Below are 16,855 nucleotides of genomic sequence, written 5' to 3'. Positions count from 1 at the left end.
CACCCACACTACCATTCCCAGCTTCTGGTAACCATCTCCATGAGTTCAATTTAGATTTTTAGTGAGAATATGCAATGTTTGTATTTTTGTGCCTGGCTTATTTCACTTAATACAATGATCTCCAGTTCCATCCATGTTGTTGCAAATGACAGGATCTTTTTTTATGGCTGAATAATACTCCCTTTAAGACAGCAAATTCCCTTCTGGCCCAAAATGTGTCTATCCATTCATGTGATGGAGACTTAGCTTGCTTCCAAATCTTGGCAATTGTGAACAGTGCTACAACAAACATGAGATTGCAAATATCTCTTTGATATACTGATTTCCTGTCTTTTGGGTGTATACCCAGCAGTGGGATTGCTTAGATCCTATGGCAGCTCTATATTTAGCTTTTTGAGGAATCTCCAAAGTGTTCTTTATAATGGTTGTACTAATTTACATTGCCAAGAACAGTGTAAAAAAGTTCCCTTTTCTCTGCATCCTCACCAGCATTGTTTATTGCCTGTCTTTTGGATATAAGCCATTTTTGCTAGGATGAGATGATATTTCATTGTAGTTTTAATTTGGATTTCTCTGATGATCAGTGACGTTGTACACCTTTTCATATGCCTGTTTGCCATTTGTTTGTCTTCTTTTCAGAAATGTCTATTCAAATCTTTTACTCATTTTTTTATTGGATTATTGGATTTTTTCCCATACAGTTGTTTAAGCTCCTTATATATTCTGGTTATTAATCCCTTGTCAAATGGGTAGTTTGCAAATATTTTCTCCCATTTGTGGATTGTCTCTTCACTTTGTCGATTGTATTTTTTGCTGGGCAGGACCTTTTTAACTTGATGTGATCCCATTCGTCCATTTTTGCTTTTGTTGCCTGTGCTTGTGGGGTATTACTCAAGATACTTTTGCCCAGACCAATGTCCTGAAGAGTTTTCCCAATGTTTTCTTGTAGTAGTTTCATAGTTTGAGGTCTTAGGTTTAAGTCTTTAATTCATTTTGATTTGATTTTTGTATACAGTAAGAGATAGAAGTCTAGTTTCATTTTTCTGCTTATTGATACCCAGTTTTCCCAAGCACCGTTTTTTGAAGAGACTGTCCTTTCCCCAGTGTATATTCTTGGCATCTTTGTCAAAAATGGTTCAGTGTAAGAGTGTGGATTTGTTTCTGGGTTCTCTATTCCATTCCATTGATCTGTGTGTCTGTTTTTATGATAGTACCATGGTGCATTGGTTTTTTGAAGTCAGGTAATGTGATTCCTCCAGTTTTGTTCATTTTGCTTAGGATAGCCTTGGCTATTCTGGGTCTTCTGTGGTTCCATGTAAATTTTAGGATTGTTTATTCTATTTCTGTGAAAACACGTCATCAGTATTTTGATAGAGATTACATTGTATATATAGATTGCTTTGGGTAGTATGATCATTTTAACAATATTGATTCTTCCAATTCAGGGACATGGAATATCTTTCCATTTTTTGGTGTCTTCTTCAACTTCTTTCATCAGTGTTTTGTAGTTTTCATTATAAAGATCTTTCAGTTCTTTGATAAAGTTAATTCCTAGGTATTTAATTTTATTTGTAGTTATTATAATCAGGAGTACTTCTAAAATTTCTTTTTCAGATCATTCACCGTTGTCAGAAATGCTACTTATTTTTGTATGTTGATTTTGTATCCTGCTGTGTTACCAAATTTTTTTATCAGCTCTAATAGTTCTTCTGTGGGGTCTTTAGGATTTTCCAAATATAAGATTATATCATCTGCAAACAAGGATAATTTAACTTCTTCCTTTCCAATTTGGATGTCTTTTATTTCTTTCTCTTCTCTGATTGTTCTAGCTAAGACTCCTAGTACTGTATTGAATAACTGTGGTGACAGTGGGCATCCTTGTCATGTTCCAGATTTTAGAGCAAAGGCTTTCAGTTTTTCCCCATTCAGTATGATACTAGCTGTGGGTCTGTCATATATGGCTTTTATTATGTTGAGGTATGTTTCTTCTATACCCAGTTTTATGAGGGTTTTCATCATGAATTCCCACATGCTCCAGAGGTGCCATCTGGGAGCCAGAGACTACAGTCGAAAACCTTAGAAGTCCACCTGGTGTTCTATTGTACTGTGACTAAACCGGCATTCAAACCACAAGATGTAGTCCTGCCCTCTCTTCCTTCTGCTTTCCAAAGGCAGAGAGCCTCATCCCATGGCCACCGCCACCACAGGCCCATAGGGAATACTGCCAGACTACCACTGATGTTCCCTTAAGGCCCAAGGGCTCCTCAGTCAACTTGTGGTGAATGTTGCCTGGCCTGGGACACACCCATCAGGGAAGTGGTCTCCCCTCTGCCCCAGGGAAGGTCCAGAAATGTCATCCAAGAGGCAAGTTCTGGAATTAGAGTCTCCAACAGCCTACTTGGTGCCGTACCCCACTGTGGCCAAGCTGGTACCTGAAGCCAGCATGTCTCAAGGTCTCACTCAAGGCCCTCAACATGGTACCTGAATATTGCTGCTGGTTATTCAGGGCCCAAGGACTTTTCAATTAGGAGGTGATGAATGCTGCCAGGACTCATTTTTTTTTATTTTTTTTGAGACAGAGTCTCACTCTATGAACCAGTCTGGAGTGCAATGGTGTGATCTTGGCTCATTACAACCTCCACCTCCCAGGTTCAAGCCATCCTCCTGCCTCAGCCTCCCAAATAGCTGAGATTACATGTGCATGCCACCACACCCGGTTAATTTTTGTATTTTTAGTGGAGATGGGGTTTCTCCATATTGGCCAGGCTGGTCTCGAACTCCAGACCTCGTGATCTGCTTGCCTCAGTCTCCCAAAGTGCTAGGATTACAGGCGTGAGCCACCGTGCCTGGCCAGGACTCATTCTTAAAGATTCTTCCCTTTAAGACAGCAGATTCCCTTCTGGCCCAAAGTGTGTCTAGAAATGTCCGGGAGCTAGGTCCTAGAAGGGAGTCCTCAAAACTCTGACCTGTGCCCTATCCTGCTGTGACTGAGCTGGTATCCAAGATGCAAGACAAACTCCACCCTACTCTTCCCACTTCTCTCCTCAAATGGAAGTAACAGATCTCGTTTGGACCTATGAGCTGTGCGGCCTGGAAATAGGGTAGGGATGATGCCAGCACTCGCTTACCCACACCAGCTGGTGTCTCAGTAAGTCATATACCCTGACCAGTCCATTGTCTCTGAGCCCAGTTCAGCACTAGGACTCTCCTAGGAGTGGCAGTCCTTGTGGCCTAGACTGCCTTTTGAGTTTATTTACAGCCCCAAAGCACTTTGGACCTCAGTGGCAAGGCTTGCAGGAACTCAAATTCCAACCACTGGAATCAGTGATTCCCCTCTGATTAGGGCTGGTTTACATGCTCCCTCTGTGGGCAGGCGCCGGCTGAGTTTGGTCCAATTTTGCTTTCTGCTGTAAGAATACAGCACTAAGTTCAATGCCTCACAATTGCTGTGCTCTCCCTACCCCAGTGCACAGAAACGCTCTCAGCACCACACTGCCACTTCGTGGGGTGAAGGAGGGGTGTTGTTGGCAATTCAAGAGTCATGTTTTGTTTTTGTTTATTTTTAACCTCTTCAGTGCCTCTTTCAGGGATGCAAAGTTAAAACCAAGTACTGTGAGTGCTCATCTGATTTTTGGTTCTTATGAAGGTGCTTCTTTGGTGTAGATAGTTACTAAGGTGGCATTCCTTGCACGGCAGAGGGGGCAGAGAGGTGGCATGATCAGTGGAGCCTTCTATTCATCATCTTGCTCTCCACAATCCTTGCTTTCTTATAGTTTTCATTGTGTTTTATATCTTTATCCATTCTTTTATTTTTACCTTATATTAATTATTATGTTTCTGGGTATTCACTTGTACAATGCATATAGTTAGGTTTTCTTTTATGAGCCAATTTGAAAAATATTAATAGGTTATTTAAGCCACTCACATTTATTGATATGACTGATATGTTTGGTCACAATTATGTCATATCATCATTTGTTCAAATTACTGTGGTAATAAGTAATATTTACTGTGTTTCTTTCCCTATTAGTGTATCCTTTTTATTTTCCTTTTTGTTTTAAAAAAGTGGGGGATTGTTTGTTTTGATGGTGTGTTTGGTATTTAGAAAAGTTTGTATTTTTTTTTGTAGTGGTTACTTGTATATTATCACCCTTTACAAAACCTTAATTCCTCCTTTCTCTTACTTAACATTTTACTATCTGATTTGCTGGTTTCAAAGGAATCCTGTGACTCCCCCTATTAATTATACAACAGCAAATAATCATATTTCAAATATTAAGTTGTATTATTACTACTCTGTGGGAACCTATAAGGTTTACACATTATTCTTCTACTCTTGATCTACCCTCATTAATTTAGTTGTAATATAATATAATCTGAAATATTCACCATCAATCCTTTTTGCAAAGATTTCCAAGTCATTTATTGATTGAATGGAACCTATTCTAGCTAATTGAACAGGAAAAGCACATGTGTACTGTATTCCCTAGTCCTTGCACATTTAAACCTTTTTTTTTTTTTTTTTGTCTATCCTTGATACTTAAAGCACAGCCTGCCTGGGGATAACATCTTTTGTTCACATTTTCTGTCCTTAATTTCCTTAAAATGCTGATCAACAGTTTCCTTGCTTTTTATGATGTTTGCAGGAGTCTGATGCCAGTTTGGTTCTATTGACCTTAAGGATTATTTCATCTTTTGCATGAGGCATAAATTTTTTAATCAAAAAATACAATAATTTTACCATATATTTCAGAATTGATCATTATGAATCAACTTTCCTGATACCCCATGGTTAACATATAAATTCCAGTCTTTTTCTCCAGAAAACTACTTCAGATTACAGGTTTAAATACCAGTTTTATTCCACTGTTTTCATTTTCTTCTCAGGGACTCCAATTTCTACTAATGTTAGACCTTCTTCACCTGTCTTCAACATCAGCCACTTGCTCTCTGAAACTTTTTACTTCTTTCTTTTTCTTGTGTCATTGTCTTGTTTCAGTGCTTTTCTTCAATAGCATTTATATTTTCATTTAAATCTATTCCCCATTATCCACTTTATAATTTAATTTGTAATGCTATTTTGCCTTTTTCTTCTACTTCTTTGTTGAGTTCAATCAAATCTTTTTCACTTTCCTTTTTTGTCCACGTCTGTCCTTACTTTTTGTACTTCTGATTTCAGATTTTATTTTCATATTCTCAAATGTTTGTTTCAAGATATTTAATTTAGTTTAAAATGTTGCATTTTCATTTTCAGCTTTGTAGTTGATTTTGTGGGGATTTGATTTTTTTTATTTGACACTTTGATCTTTATAATGGCTTTGTGTCAGTGAAATCTGTGTTTTTCCTATTTTTATATACTTTATGAACATAGTTTCTAGTTCAAAAACATCCTCGTCTGTCAGTTCTGCCTTCTTCTGATCAGTTTTGTTTATAAATATTTAGTACTGGTTAGGGGGGAGGAGAAGAAATTGGCATGCTTTTTCTCTCTTTTATGCAAAATTTTTACTTTAATTTTCTCCCTCTTGCTTCCTTCTATCCCTTTACTGCTGTGCCTCCAAGGAGAACTTCCCTTTCCTTATATATCTCATTCTCCATCAGAAGCTATCTTCTCCATTACTGACACTTATGCTTTACTTGCAAACCTCTCCCCTGAAGTTGGTGCTGCACATGGCTACATCCAGCCTATATTCAGCATTTTAGCAGTTAGCAATGGACTTTCTATTTCCAGGAATACTTTGTCTCTGCTTTATCTAAATCTTTCTTACCTCTCTAATGTTTTTCACAAAGTTTCTCTTCCTTGACTCTCCACACTCATAGACTGATTTCTAATCCTGGCTTTTTCACATTTACTAACTTGTAAAAATGACTTGATCACTATAAGGCAGTTTTTCAACTAAAAATATTTCCCAGCACAATGCTTGCACATGTCTGATGGCTGTTGTGGTTCTTGGCCTTGAAAATAAAAGTTGGAAGAAAATCTTGCATGCTTTAGAGCTACTGGGGCTATTATAGAGCTGTTCTCACCAACCTCAAACATCTTTATCTACCCACACAAGCACACACCAATGCCCAACAAGGGAAGTAATGTGCCTCCACAGTTTTCAATATTTCATCAGTGCTTTCCTCTACCAGAACAAGCAGTAAATTTGCCATCAGAAAGGAAACATAGGCATAAAAATTATTATTTTAGACAGAGAGCTGACTATTGGGTCAATCTGATTTCAAATGATTGGCACAGTACTAATATCGAATCTATGCAGCTGATGAGAAATGTTTGGCTGAATTGTGTGGCCTTATTTCCCAGGTCTGGATCTGGCTAACAAAATGCCTTCTCCTAGAACTCTGAAGACTTATCTGCCTGTTCAGATGCTACCACCTTCCTTCTGGAAAGAAAATTCAAAGGTAAGAAGAGCCAACTCTTCAAACCAGGTTTGATTGGCATGGCCAAATAATGTCTCTAAGTAGAAACAGTCAAAGACACTAAAAGAAAAATAGCCAGTGGAGCCATAGGGCAGATGGTGGCATTACCCCACATTCCCACACACTCCATTCTGGATTCATCTCCCTTTAAAATATTATTTTTGGGTACATATTGGGAAATTTTCAGACAAAATTATTCTGATTATCTGCCATCTAAGCCACATTCAAAGAAGGTGATCAATAAAACAAATCAGGTATTTCGTGAGGAAGCCTGATCTCTTAGATTGTGTCCTCTAAGGAGCTGGCAGAGTCAGACCTGAAAGAGAATTATTTGAAGGAAAACCTGTGAAAAGAGGAGTAAGACAAATAAGGATGGAAAGCAATAAGACCATGATGCAAGTCTGACTCTGACCCCTATGAAGGAGACGCAAGGAAGGAGAGTTGAAGACTCAGACTACGGTGCAGCCATGAGCAAGATGCATCCAAGCTGATGGGGAGTCCTCTAGCCAAAGTCAACCATCAGAGAGTCCCATATCTCATAGACTGGGCCTGCCTTAGCATGCCTGCTGTGCTTACTCACTAGCCAAGAGCAGCCGTTTGGAAATGTGGTCTTATAAAGAGCATGGTAGTGGGTTCAGCGTACAGCAGCTGAGGCCATCCAACACTTACTTTCCATATTCAGAGATCTGAACAGCCCATGTTCATGGCCACCATCTGGCTGCCCTGATGAGATTATGTACACCTTGGTATCTAAAATCTGCTTCTCTTCTTTTCAAGATGAGAAATATGATTTTGTCTTATTTTGGTTTGGCCCACCCTTAATACCAACTGAGAGATCAACAGACTCTCAGCATATCTCGTGAAGCAAGATCCTAGGTACTGATAGACCTTTATTTCCTTCATTTTCAAAAAATATATTTTTATTTTGACACCTTCTAATTCAGATCCTATAAATGCAGTGTACATTGAATGTAGCGGGGTTTCCTTTTGATTTCTGCTTTATAAGTTTGTCTTAAATTAATGAAATGTGTAATATAAACAAAATATCGACCTATTCATTTGCAATGAAAAGTATAGCCATTCAGCAGAACCAAATGCTTGTATCAGCTAGACCGACATATCATCTCCTTGTGGGCAAGCTTCTTTGTAAACACAGTTATCTGAAGATTGCTGAGAGAGTCTGTTGATGTTAAAAAGTGTTTTTCAGCTATGACAGCTGCACAGTCTTTCAACCTTCTAGACTGAATTTACCAAGGAAACCATAACGGTCAAGTCTAACCAAGACTATCTCTCCTTGGTGCAGTGCTCAGATACACGATGCGACTGATTGCTTTTGACATCCTCTTTTTTCTGAGCTTCCATGACTCACTAGCTCTTTATTTTGTCCAGCTTCTGTCTCCAAATAAGGTACAATACAATTGAATAGTTTTCCAAGTATCTGCTTGCTTTGCTTCCCTGATTTGCCGATTTGCTTCCCTGAGATCATACCCAGATCACCTGGATTTGTGAAAACTTCTTGGTTTATTCTCACAGATAAATACTTTCACTAATTGTATGTTAATTTTATTCCTCAAGAACCAATATTACTTCCAAATCTTGTAGACTCATTGTCAGAAGACACACTAACACTTGGTTAGTCATCATACTAACATCTTTTTGTAAAATCAGGTCTTCTAAATAATGTAAACATCTCAGTGGCAGCACTTCCATTTATCCACTTAGACTTGGTGTGAATTATTTGAGTAGGAAAAGACTATAGGGAGCTTAGTCCAAGTTTTTCATTTTATGATGGCATGGTAGGCTGAATAATAGTCACTCCAAGATACCTACATCTAATCACCAGCACCTGGGAATATTACCATATATTGCAAAATGCACTACACAGATGTGACTAAGTTAAGGATCTTGAGATGGAGAGATTATCTTGGATTGTCTTGGTCTTAAATATCAGCAAAAGGGTATTTAAAAGATGGAAACAAGCATATCAAAGGAGGAAATAGGAGCTGTGACAACTGAAGCAAGAATTTGGAGTGATTCAAGGAAGGGGTCAAGAGCCAAGGAGTACAGGTGGCCTCTAGATTCTAAAAACAAGAAAATGAATTCTCCCCAGAGCCATTAAAGGAACCAGCCTTGCTGACACCTTGACTTTAGCCCAGTGAAGTTGGGCCTTCAGAACAGTGAGAGAATAAATCTACATTATTTTAAGCCATTTGTGGTAATTTGTTACAGCAGCAATTGGAAATTAATACAGATAAATAAAGAAGTTCTCAGAAATTTTATTTGACATTGGACCCCACACCTAATGTACATCTGAATATGTTCCCTGTTTAGCCTAGGACTTCCCATTTCCATTTAGGCCTAGAAGGCAATAAGCAACTTAAGCATTAAGGAATATTACACAAAATATATGTACATAATAATAAGACTTTGCACTTGCATCATACTTTTTGACACAATAAATGCTTTCATAAATGCTGGATAGAAAGCCAGCAGCAAGAAAGGGGGCAGAAAAACAGAGTCATGCCAGGACTGTGTTCATCTGAGTGAGCAAAGATGGAAAAAGCAAGAACCTAGGGCAATTCACTTAGAGTAAAATAGGGCTGGATGATTGGTTGTGTTGGACACAGAAGTTCCATAGTGAGACACAGGACAAAAATTCTTGAGAAACCACTGAGAATGGTTCCTCCCCAGCCCTGCTAAGATTGCATATGGCAGGGTAGGATGGGATGGGAGCCAGAGTAATGAGGGGAGGTGGGGTCACCAGGACAAGAAGCCAAGAAGTCAGCTCCTTCTCACCAGACCAGGCCTGCCCTATGAGAAGACCATCACACACAGCTCCAAAGATGGACTTAGCACTGCCTCAAGGGTCCTTCATCCTCATCAGCAAATGAATGTAGGAGTGATAATTTATCGGTAAGGCTGGGATTCATATCATGGAAATTAAACCAAATGGCTAGTTGCTTTAGCTCCTCCTAGCCTAGAACCTAGTTTAGATTCCTTGCTTAGTGAAAGCCAAGGGGAACCTTCACACACTGAAAAATATACCACATGCTATCGTCTGCATTTGTCTCTTCAAAATTCATATGTGAAATCTTAACCCCGACAGTGATAATATTAGGAGGTGGGACCTTTGAAAGATTAGGCCATGAGTGGGGAACCCTCATGAATGGGATTCATGATTATAACACATGGCTGTCTTGAGGCAGCAGATCATCACCATATACCAAATCTGTCAGCACCTTTATCTTAGATTCTCCAGCCTGTAGAACTGTGAGAAATAAATTTTTGTTGTTTATGAGCCACCCAGCATGTGGTATTTTGTTATAGAACCCTGAATGGATGAAGACAACATGGGTAGCCTCCTTAACCTCCAGAAATATCACAGTTAGGGTGAATGTAGTATGCACCATGCAAACAGGACACTTCTATCAGAGAAAAGGGGTGCTCTTAATGATCATGCTAAGACCACGGCTATAAATTGGAACTGCACCTAGACAAATGGAAGAGATAGTCATCTTTGATCATAGAAAATGCATGAACATTCAATTATTCAAATAGGAGAGTCCAAGATTCTACAAAGAGGCTTTCTAAGATTATGGTCCTCTACACTGAATAATGATATTTCTCTGTCTTGTTTTCTCTCTGCCTCTCATTCCTCTTGCTGGCTGATTCCAGATTATCTATGTGGCTAGAAATGCCAAGGACTGTCTGGTCTCCTACTATCATTTCTCAAGAATGAATAAAATGTTGCGTGACCCTGGTACATAGGAGGAATATGTTGAGACATTCAAAGCTGGAAAAGGTGAGTGGAAGAAAACTGTGAGTTCATATTTCCTTATTCATTCACCTGCTGACAGCAGAAAGGAAGATAATTTTCATTGAACGGCTGTATCCATCAAGGTCTTATGAGGAAGTAGATGGCACACTCAAACTGGGTCATCTGGGAAGACTCTAACAAAGAGACTATTTACAAGGCTATGAGCAGAGTTTAAGGAAACTGACAAGGGCTAGTACAGTATTCTGGGGAGAGTACCAGCAGGGAGCCATATCTCTCCAGAGACAAAAGAGGACCCCTTGACAAGAGCTAAAGCCTTTGGTGGGGGAAGCAGTGAGCCAACAGGAAGGGCATCAGGGAAATAAACACAATGTCCTCCTCTCCTTCTGTCTCTAAATGCCTTCCTATGCCTCTTGCTGACACAGTCTGGCTATAATCCTGAGGGCAAAGGAGATCATTGACACAGTCCATGCAGGTCGCTTTGCTGGGCACAAAGCAGAGCACAAGAGGATGGAAAGTGAGTTGGCAGAGACAACAGAAAATACCCAGTGAGCCTCTCTTCCTTCTATTTACCATCGAAGAGAGTGAAGGTGCCCAAATACCCAGTACTTACAAATTTTTCACAGTGAAAGTCTTCTTTTTAAAATCAGCCTGTTCAGAAACAATATTTATTGCATAATAGTAACCAATGCACTACGTGACGATGCAAGGAAAATAAAGGTGTTGAATCCCTGGCCACAAGACAATCTTTCATGGAGTAATAAGTTCAAGGTTGGAAATATAAGCCAAGGGATCCAGAATACTTTTTATCATCACCGTACTTTAAAAAAAAAAATCACTGCCTTCTGCAAATAAGAATTCTGTCCAAGGTCTTTGTCTTCTGGTTGTATTTATTAAATGTCCCCTTTTATTTGAAATATTCATGTTCGTTTTACAAGTTTCATGCTTGCATTGACATCTCTCTCTCCTTCCCCTCAGTGCTGTGGAGTTCCTGGTATGACCACGTAAAGGAATGGTGGGATGCAAAAGACCAGCACCGCATTCTCTACCTCTTCTACGAGGACATGAAGGAGGTGAGGGCAGTGCCCTCTCCATCAGATCCTCCCACATCCTAGGATACATCAATCCCTATTTAGAACCCTAGTGCATGGGCTTTCCTGCAGAATAGCCTTCAGTGCAAGTCCATGACACTGTTTGCAACTCAGTTTTATCCTCAAAAGCTCTACTTTTTCAGTATTCTAAATCTGCTTTGCTTTAATTCAGTTTTCAAAATATTCTTCTTCCTCAGGAAATAGCATATCCTTTATAGTTGAATCAATCTGTTGGATCCTGACACTTACAAGCCAGATACCTTTATCTACAAAATGGTATCATATCTATCTCATGAGATCATTGTAAGGATTTACACTATCATATTTGTAAAGTGTACATAGTTGTGTTCAAGAAATTTAGCTTCCTTCTCCCTCTTGCACACCTCAACCCCACATCATAAAGCAAAGTTTAATCCATATAAACACTGGTAGGATTAGTCCTACATATTGGGACAGTGGACTGATTTCTGAATTTCAAACCATGGTGTATGAATGGCTGCACAAATTCACTCTCATGACCCAGTGCATCAGCATCCTAGAATTACAAAATTAGCATCTGAGATGTCCTCAGAAATTTAATCAAAAGCTATAGCTTTCTCTCTTTCTGTATCTCTTTGATCAAAAAGATCCAAGAAATAAGGATTTATACTTCTGGGTCAACTTGAGATTCTTTTTATTCCTCCTCTTAGTGACCTTCTGTTAAGTTTGTAGGTTCTTTTGCCATCTGTTGTAGTCCAAATACTAGAGTTAGTTATACTATGCTTCAACACCAACATTGTTCCTCCTTCACACAGCCTTCCCTGTTCTCCCCCAGGAGATATCATTGCTCCTTCCCACCAAATCTCCTGGCACTCTGTCTGTATGCAGGCAGCATGTACTTTCTCAGCCAGCCTTGTGATTGTTTGTGTTTATGTTTAATTCCTTTCCTTCAAGGTAAGCCTCTTGAGGGCAGGGACAGCCCTCATCTTTGTGTTGCTACAGTATCTGGGACAGTACAGTGCCTGGCACTAGGAGTCACTTGAGAAATATTTTTAAAATGTGTTCGAATGATCCTTTAACTCATTTCTCTCCAAATACTGTTCAAATGGAACATCATCCCCAAGGGAAGACCCAACATGATTTGTTTCGTGTGACTGTTCCACATATAGGACCCAAAGTGGGAAATTGAGAAGATACTGAAGTTCCTAGAAAAAGACATATCAGAGGAAATTCTGAATAAAATCATCTATCACACCTCCTTTGACGTAATGAAGCAAAACCCAATGGCCAATTATACCACTTTGCCCACCAGCATTATGGACCACTCCATCTCCCCTTTTATGAGAAAAGGTAGATAAGCTTTGTAGTCTAAGATGTCAAATGGAACTCTGTGGTCCCCATGGTCTGCTTAGATTTTCCAGTAATGTTTCATGCTCCATTATTTATTCTTTCCAGCAGCACCACTGTACAACATTTGAGAGGCAAGTTGCCTGTTTCTCCCCATTCTTGGTGGGGTCCTAAGGGTGCATGCTTACCTCTCCCTATACTACTGCAGCAATCATTGAGATTTTGCCTTGTTTCAGGGATGCCTGGAGACTGGAAGAACTATTTTACTGTGGCTCAAAATGAAGAATTTGACAAGGACTACCAGAAGAATATGGCAGGAAGCAGCCTAACCTTCCGCACAGAGATCTGAGAGCAGTCAGGGAGTCTGTCCTGGACTTTCTTACCAGATTTTTGCCATTTGAGCCTCATGATCAAGAACACTTAAAACAAAGACATCCTTCCTCCAGTCTGGAGCTGTTATACACTAGCTGTAGATCCTATGCCACTATGATAATACTTCATCAAAATGTAACCAAATCCTGGGTAGAGTTTTTAATTAAGATACATGATCCCTCATTTAGACACCAACCACATAATGTACCCCCTGTCCTAAGGCAAAATAAAGGCAATTTAGTTCCATCACTAGTTTACAATAGTGAAATAAATAAAGAGGTAAATAAGAGTAGAATTTCAATGTAAGAGAAAGTGAGCAAGAGAAGAATGAGGATGAGAAGTGGGCACTAAGGAGAATGTGAGGGGGAACTGGTTTTTATTTTTATAAAGGTCAGGAATGAGAGGCAGAGGATAGTCCTACTCTTGAAGATATTAGATTAGGAGGTGCAGGGGGTGGCATGAAGGATGGAATGCTGTGAGCTGGGTCTGGCTCAGGTGGCTTCAAGCTGAAATGGTCGCATAACCAAAGAGAAAGGCCACAGGACAGCGATAAGGAACACAAGATGAACAAGAAACTCAGCCTACTTCCGTGGCCAACACAAGGTTGGAAAGCAGAGAAAGATTTTATCTTTCAGATGGACTTCCGAGAGAGAGAGAGGAAGTCTTCAGTGAGCTCAAGGGAAAAATAAAATAAAATATTCGGTAACTCATGGATGTTAAGAAAAGCTTAAATTTCACATCTCTGTGGAAAATCATTTTTTATGCTTTTTTTTAAAGGGCTCTTAGCAAAACTGTCAGCATTGCCAAGATCTTCAGCTACACTAATGATTACGTTCTTTTCCTTCTTTTTGTTAAAACCTGTACCAAGAAAATATCTGCCATCATTTTATACAAGCTATATAACGATCCATGTATTATTATTTTTTTAATTTCAGGAAGGTACATTTTGTGGGATAGGTGATTAACTTATCATTAAACCATACAACACAAAAAATTATCTACTCCACCCAGTAACAAAGTATACCCCTTTGCATTCTTTCATCATTCCCTCTCTAGGGTAAGCATGCAAATCATTAACCACATAACAAATATCCCAGTATAGTATTTCGGCAGAGTTCCAGCCTGCACTGAGGAAAGATATGGTGAACTGAACCAGCATGATTCAATAGCAGATAAATTTTTATCAAGAACACCCACACCAAATGTCTTGGGTTCATGTTCTAAGAGCTGCCTAACAATTTAGATAGCAAGCACATAATCACATAATGACTCCCTTTGTGGCTATGATAGAAACTGGATATATGGGCAGTATTGATAAGAATATAGGCAATAGGTCTAGAGTTTATGACTAGGCAAAACTTGCTTTTCTCTCTTTATAAACTAATTTTTTTAGTTTAATTGTAAAAATATATCCCATTCTTATATTCTCTATAAATTTCAGCCACAGAAAATACTTCCAGACTCCTCTTTTACAAAGCTCTGCTATGTCCTTTTAAACAATGCTAAAAGTACTGTGAAGAAGAATTAATGGTTTAATTCAATCTTAAAATATCTTTGGTCCAGCTGCATAAAATAAACATGATGAAGATGACCATCCATGTATCCTAGACAATCTTGTGTTCTGATCACTTATTACATACTTACAGAGAGAGAGAGAGAGAGAGAGACTCCTAAATACACCACAGTCATAGAAGATCAAATTGTAAATGTTCAATTTACTTTGGAACCTTTCACTTAGAAGAAAATAAAAAGCAGCAATGGGAAGTTAGACTCATAAAATTTTAGAGTGAGAATTACAAGAGTCAGAAAGATCACATCATTCAACAATCTTACTTTTCAGATGAGAAGACTAAGAAGCAGGGAGAGAGGGATGCCCCCCACAAACAGGTCATGCAGACACGGTTAAATCAGGATCCCCTGGCCCCTGGCTAGCTCCCCACACACTGCAGGAGTCACGCAGATTGCGAAAGTCTTCTCTGCAGACTTCATCTTGCACTCACTCACTTCCTCTTAGCACTTGGAACAGCTTGGGTGTTCTATGGATTCTTTCTGATTACATAAGAAATTCCAAAACTTTTCTAATGGCCTACTTAGAAAAAGAAAAACAACAAAGCCTGATGGGAATCCACTTAGAAAGGCAGCTCTTCCCAGAGAGGGTCTCTGCATTAGAGCGTCTTAGAGATGTCATGAGCAGGAGGGAGCCCCCAGCAGAAACTGCCCTTCCCCAAAGCTGAGTAAAGCCCAGCTCTGCCCTCCACCCCTGTCACGAGGCTTCTGGGATTTCTTTGGCCTGTAGGTACCAGGCTGACACCCCCTGCATCCTGCCCAGCCTCATCACATCTCCCACAGGGCCTGCCCTCAGTGGAGTGGACCGAGCTCCCTATGCAGCCCCAAAGACTATGTTCCACTGCCCTTTCCCTCATTTTACTCCTAATAATCTAGTGTGGGTTTTGCTGTTAAGGGAACTTCAAAACATCTGAGGCAAGTTTTAGTCCATATAAACTCAAGTATGGGGAATGCCAGGAAACAAATGACAGAGAGGAGGGTTAGGGACTGGAATGAAAATCCTTAACCCTTTCTAGGTGTTGTTAAAATGATCACCTGGGAGGCCATCAGACCTGAGTGCCTCCAGTGTCCCAGGTTCCTGTGGAAGCAAACCAAGACCCAATTCAGTTACACTGAGGACTCAACCAGTCAGAAACCACCAGTCAACTGGAAAAAGGGCTGTCCCAAATTGACCAAAGCAGCTGGCAAGTGCAGTCTCCCTCAAAATCAGATGAGGAGAGAGAATAATATTCAGATGGAGACTGATGTGTCCCAGGGACTCCCTTAGACTTGGAGCAACCAGTGGCTATATCCCCACAGGATTCCTAGATAAAACTGACAGTGAGGAACAGAATGATTGACTTTTTAGTTGACACAGTGCCACATATTAAGTAATTAACAATTGTCTCTCTCCAACTTTGGGAAAAACCATTACTGTTACACGGATATTGGGAGACACCATTACCCTTTTCTACAATCCTTAGGTTACCATTTAGGAGAGACCAGCCTAGGGCATAGTTTCTTGTACATGCTTAATGCCCAGTGCCCCTCCTGGGCTGGGATTTGCTTGCCAAATTGTATGCTCAACTCGTCTTTCCCCCCAGATGCCTAGATATAATGATACCTTCTGAACAAGTTTGCAGGTTTCAAATACTCCTGCTCCAACCAGAAAACGAACAGGTTCAGGACATTCCAGAAGAAATTCTCATGCAGGTAAGGAGAGATGTTTGGGCCCAAGGGAAGCCAGGGAGAGTGGTCACAGCCAAACCCATAAAAATTAAATTAAAAGAGAGACACATTAAAGAAAGTGGCATGAAAGGGTATTCAACCACTCTTGGAAGGCTTTTTTGGCACAAGGACTGATTTGGTCCTGTAATTCTCCCTTTAACATTCCTGTTTTACTGTGGGCGACAAGCCACCCAGGTGCTGAGGCAAGAGACCAAGGGCATGAGCTGTTCCAGTATAATAAAACATATAAAACAACAAGAGTTATACTAGATCTAAATCATAGACATGATTATATATGACTATCATTAATCATTAGTTTGTAGCAATTACTCTTTACTCCAATATTGTAATAATCCTTGCTCTATAATCATAACCTAGGAAAAACCAGGCCATACAGAGATAGGAACCGAAGGGACACAGTGAGAAGTGACCAGAAGACAGAGTGCGAGCCTTCTGTTATGCCCAGACAGGGCCACCAGAGGGCTCCTTGGTCCAGTGGTAATGCCAGCGTCTGGGAAGATGCCCATTGCCAAGCGGACCGTGGTCTAGAGGTAGCGTCAGTGTCAAGGAAAAACACCCGCTACTTAGCAGACCAGGA

At 39.8% G+C, this 16,855-nt stretch overlaps 1 protein-coding gene and 1 pseudogene across 3 annotated transcripts in view; one reads left to right on the top strand and one right to left on the bottom strand.

Annotated features, from left to right (window-relative positions):
- The window catches only part of SULT1C3 (sulfotransferase family 1C member 3), a 94,246-nt gene extending 81,285 nt beyond the window's left edge, over nt 1-12,961 (top strand). Inside the window, exons 2-4 of one of the 3 annotated variants that reach the window (XR_010115410.1) lie at nt 6,305-6,402; nt 10,096-10,222; nt 12,849-12,925. Coding sequence is in view for 1 of the 3 variants with exons in the window: in XM_055243863.1 (XP_055099838.1) it covers nt 12,435-12,615; nt 12,849-12,961 (294 nt within the window). In the remaining 2 variants the exon portion in view is untranslated. Of the gene's footprint in view, nt 1-6,304; nt 6,403-10,095; nt 10,223-11,173; nt 11,313-12,434; nt 12,616-12,848 lie in introns of those variants that run through there. The other 2 variants (XR_010115409.1, XM_055243863.1) reach the window with 2 other exon arrangements.
- The window catches only part of LOC129463210 (RNA/RNP complex-1-interacting phosphatase-like), a 133,897-nt pseudogene that overhangs the window by 88,890 nt on the left and 28,152 nt on the right, over nt 1-16,855 (bottom strand).

This window comes from Symphalangus syndactylus, chromosome 14 (assembly GCF_028878055.3).
Source record: "Symphalangus syndactylus isolate Jambi chromosome 14, NHGRI_mSymSyn1-v2.1_pri, whole genome shotgun sequence".
NCBI lineage: Eukaryota > Metazoa > Chordata > Mammalia > Primates > Hylobatidae > Symphalangus > Symphalangus syndactylus.
Note: the sequence above shows the minus strand (reverse complement) of the source record. Positions and strands in the feature narration are given on the sequence as shown.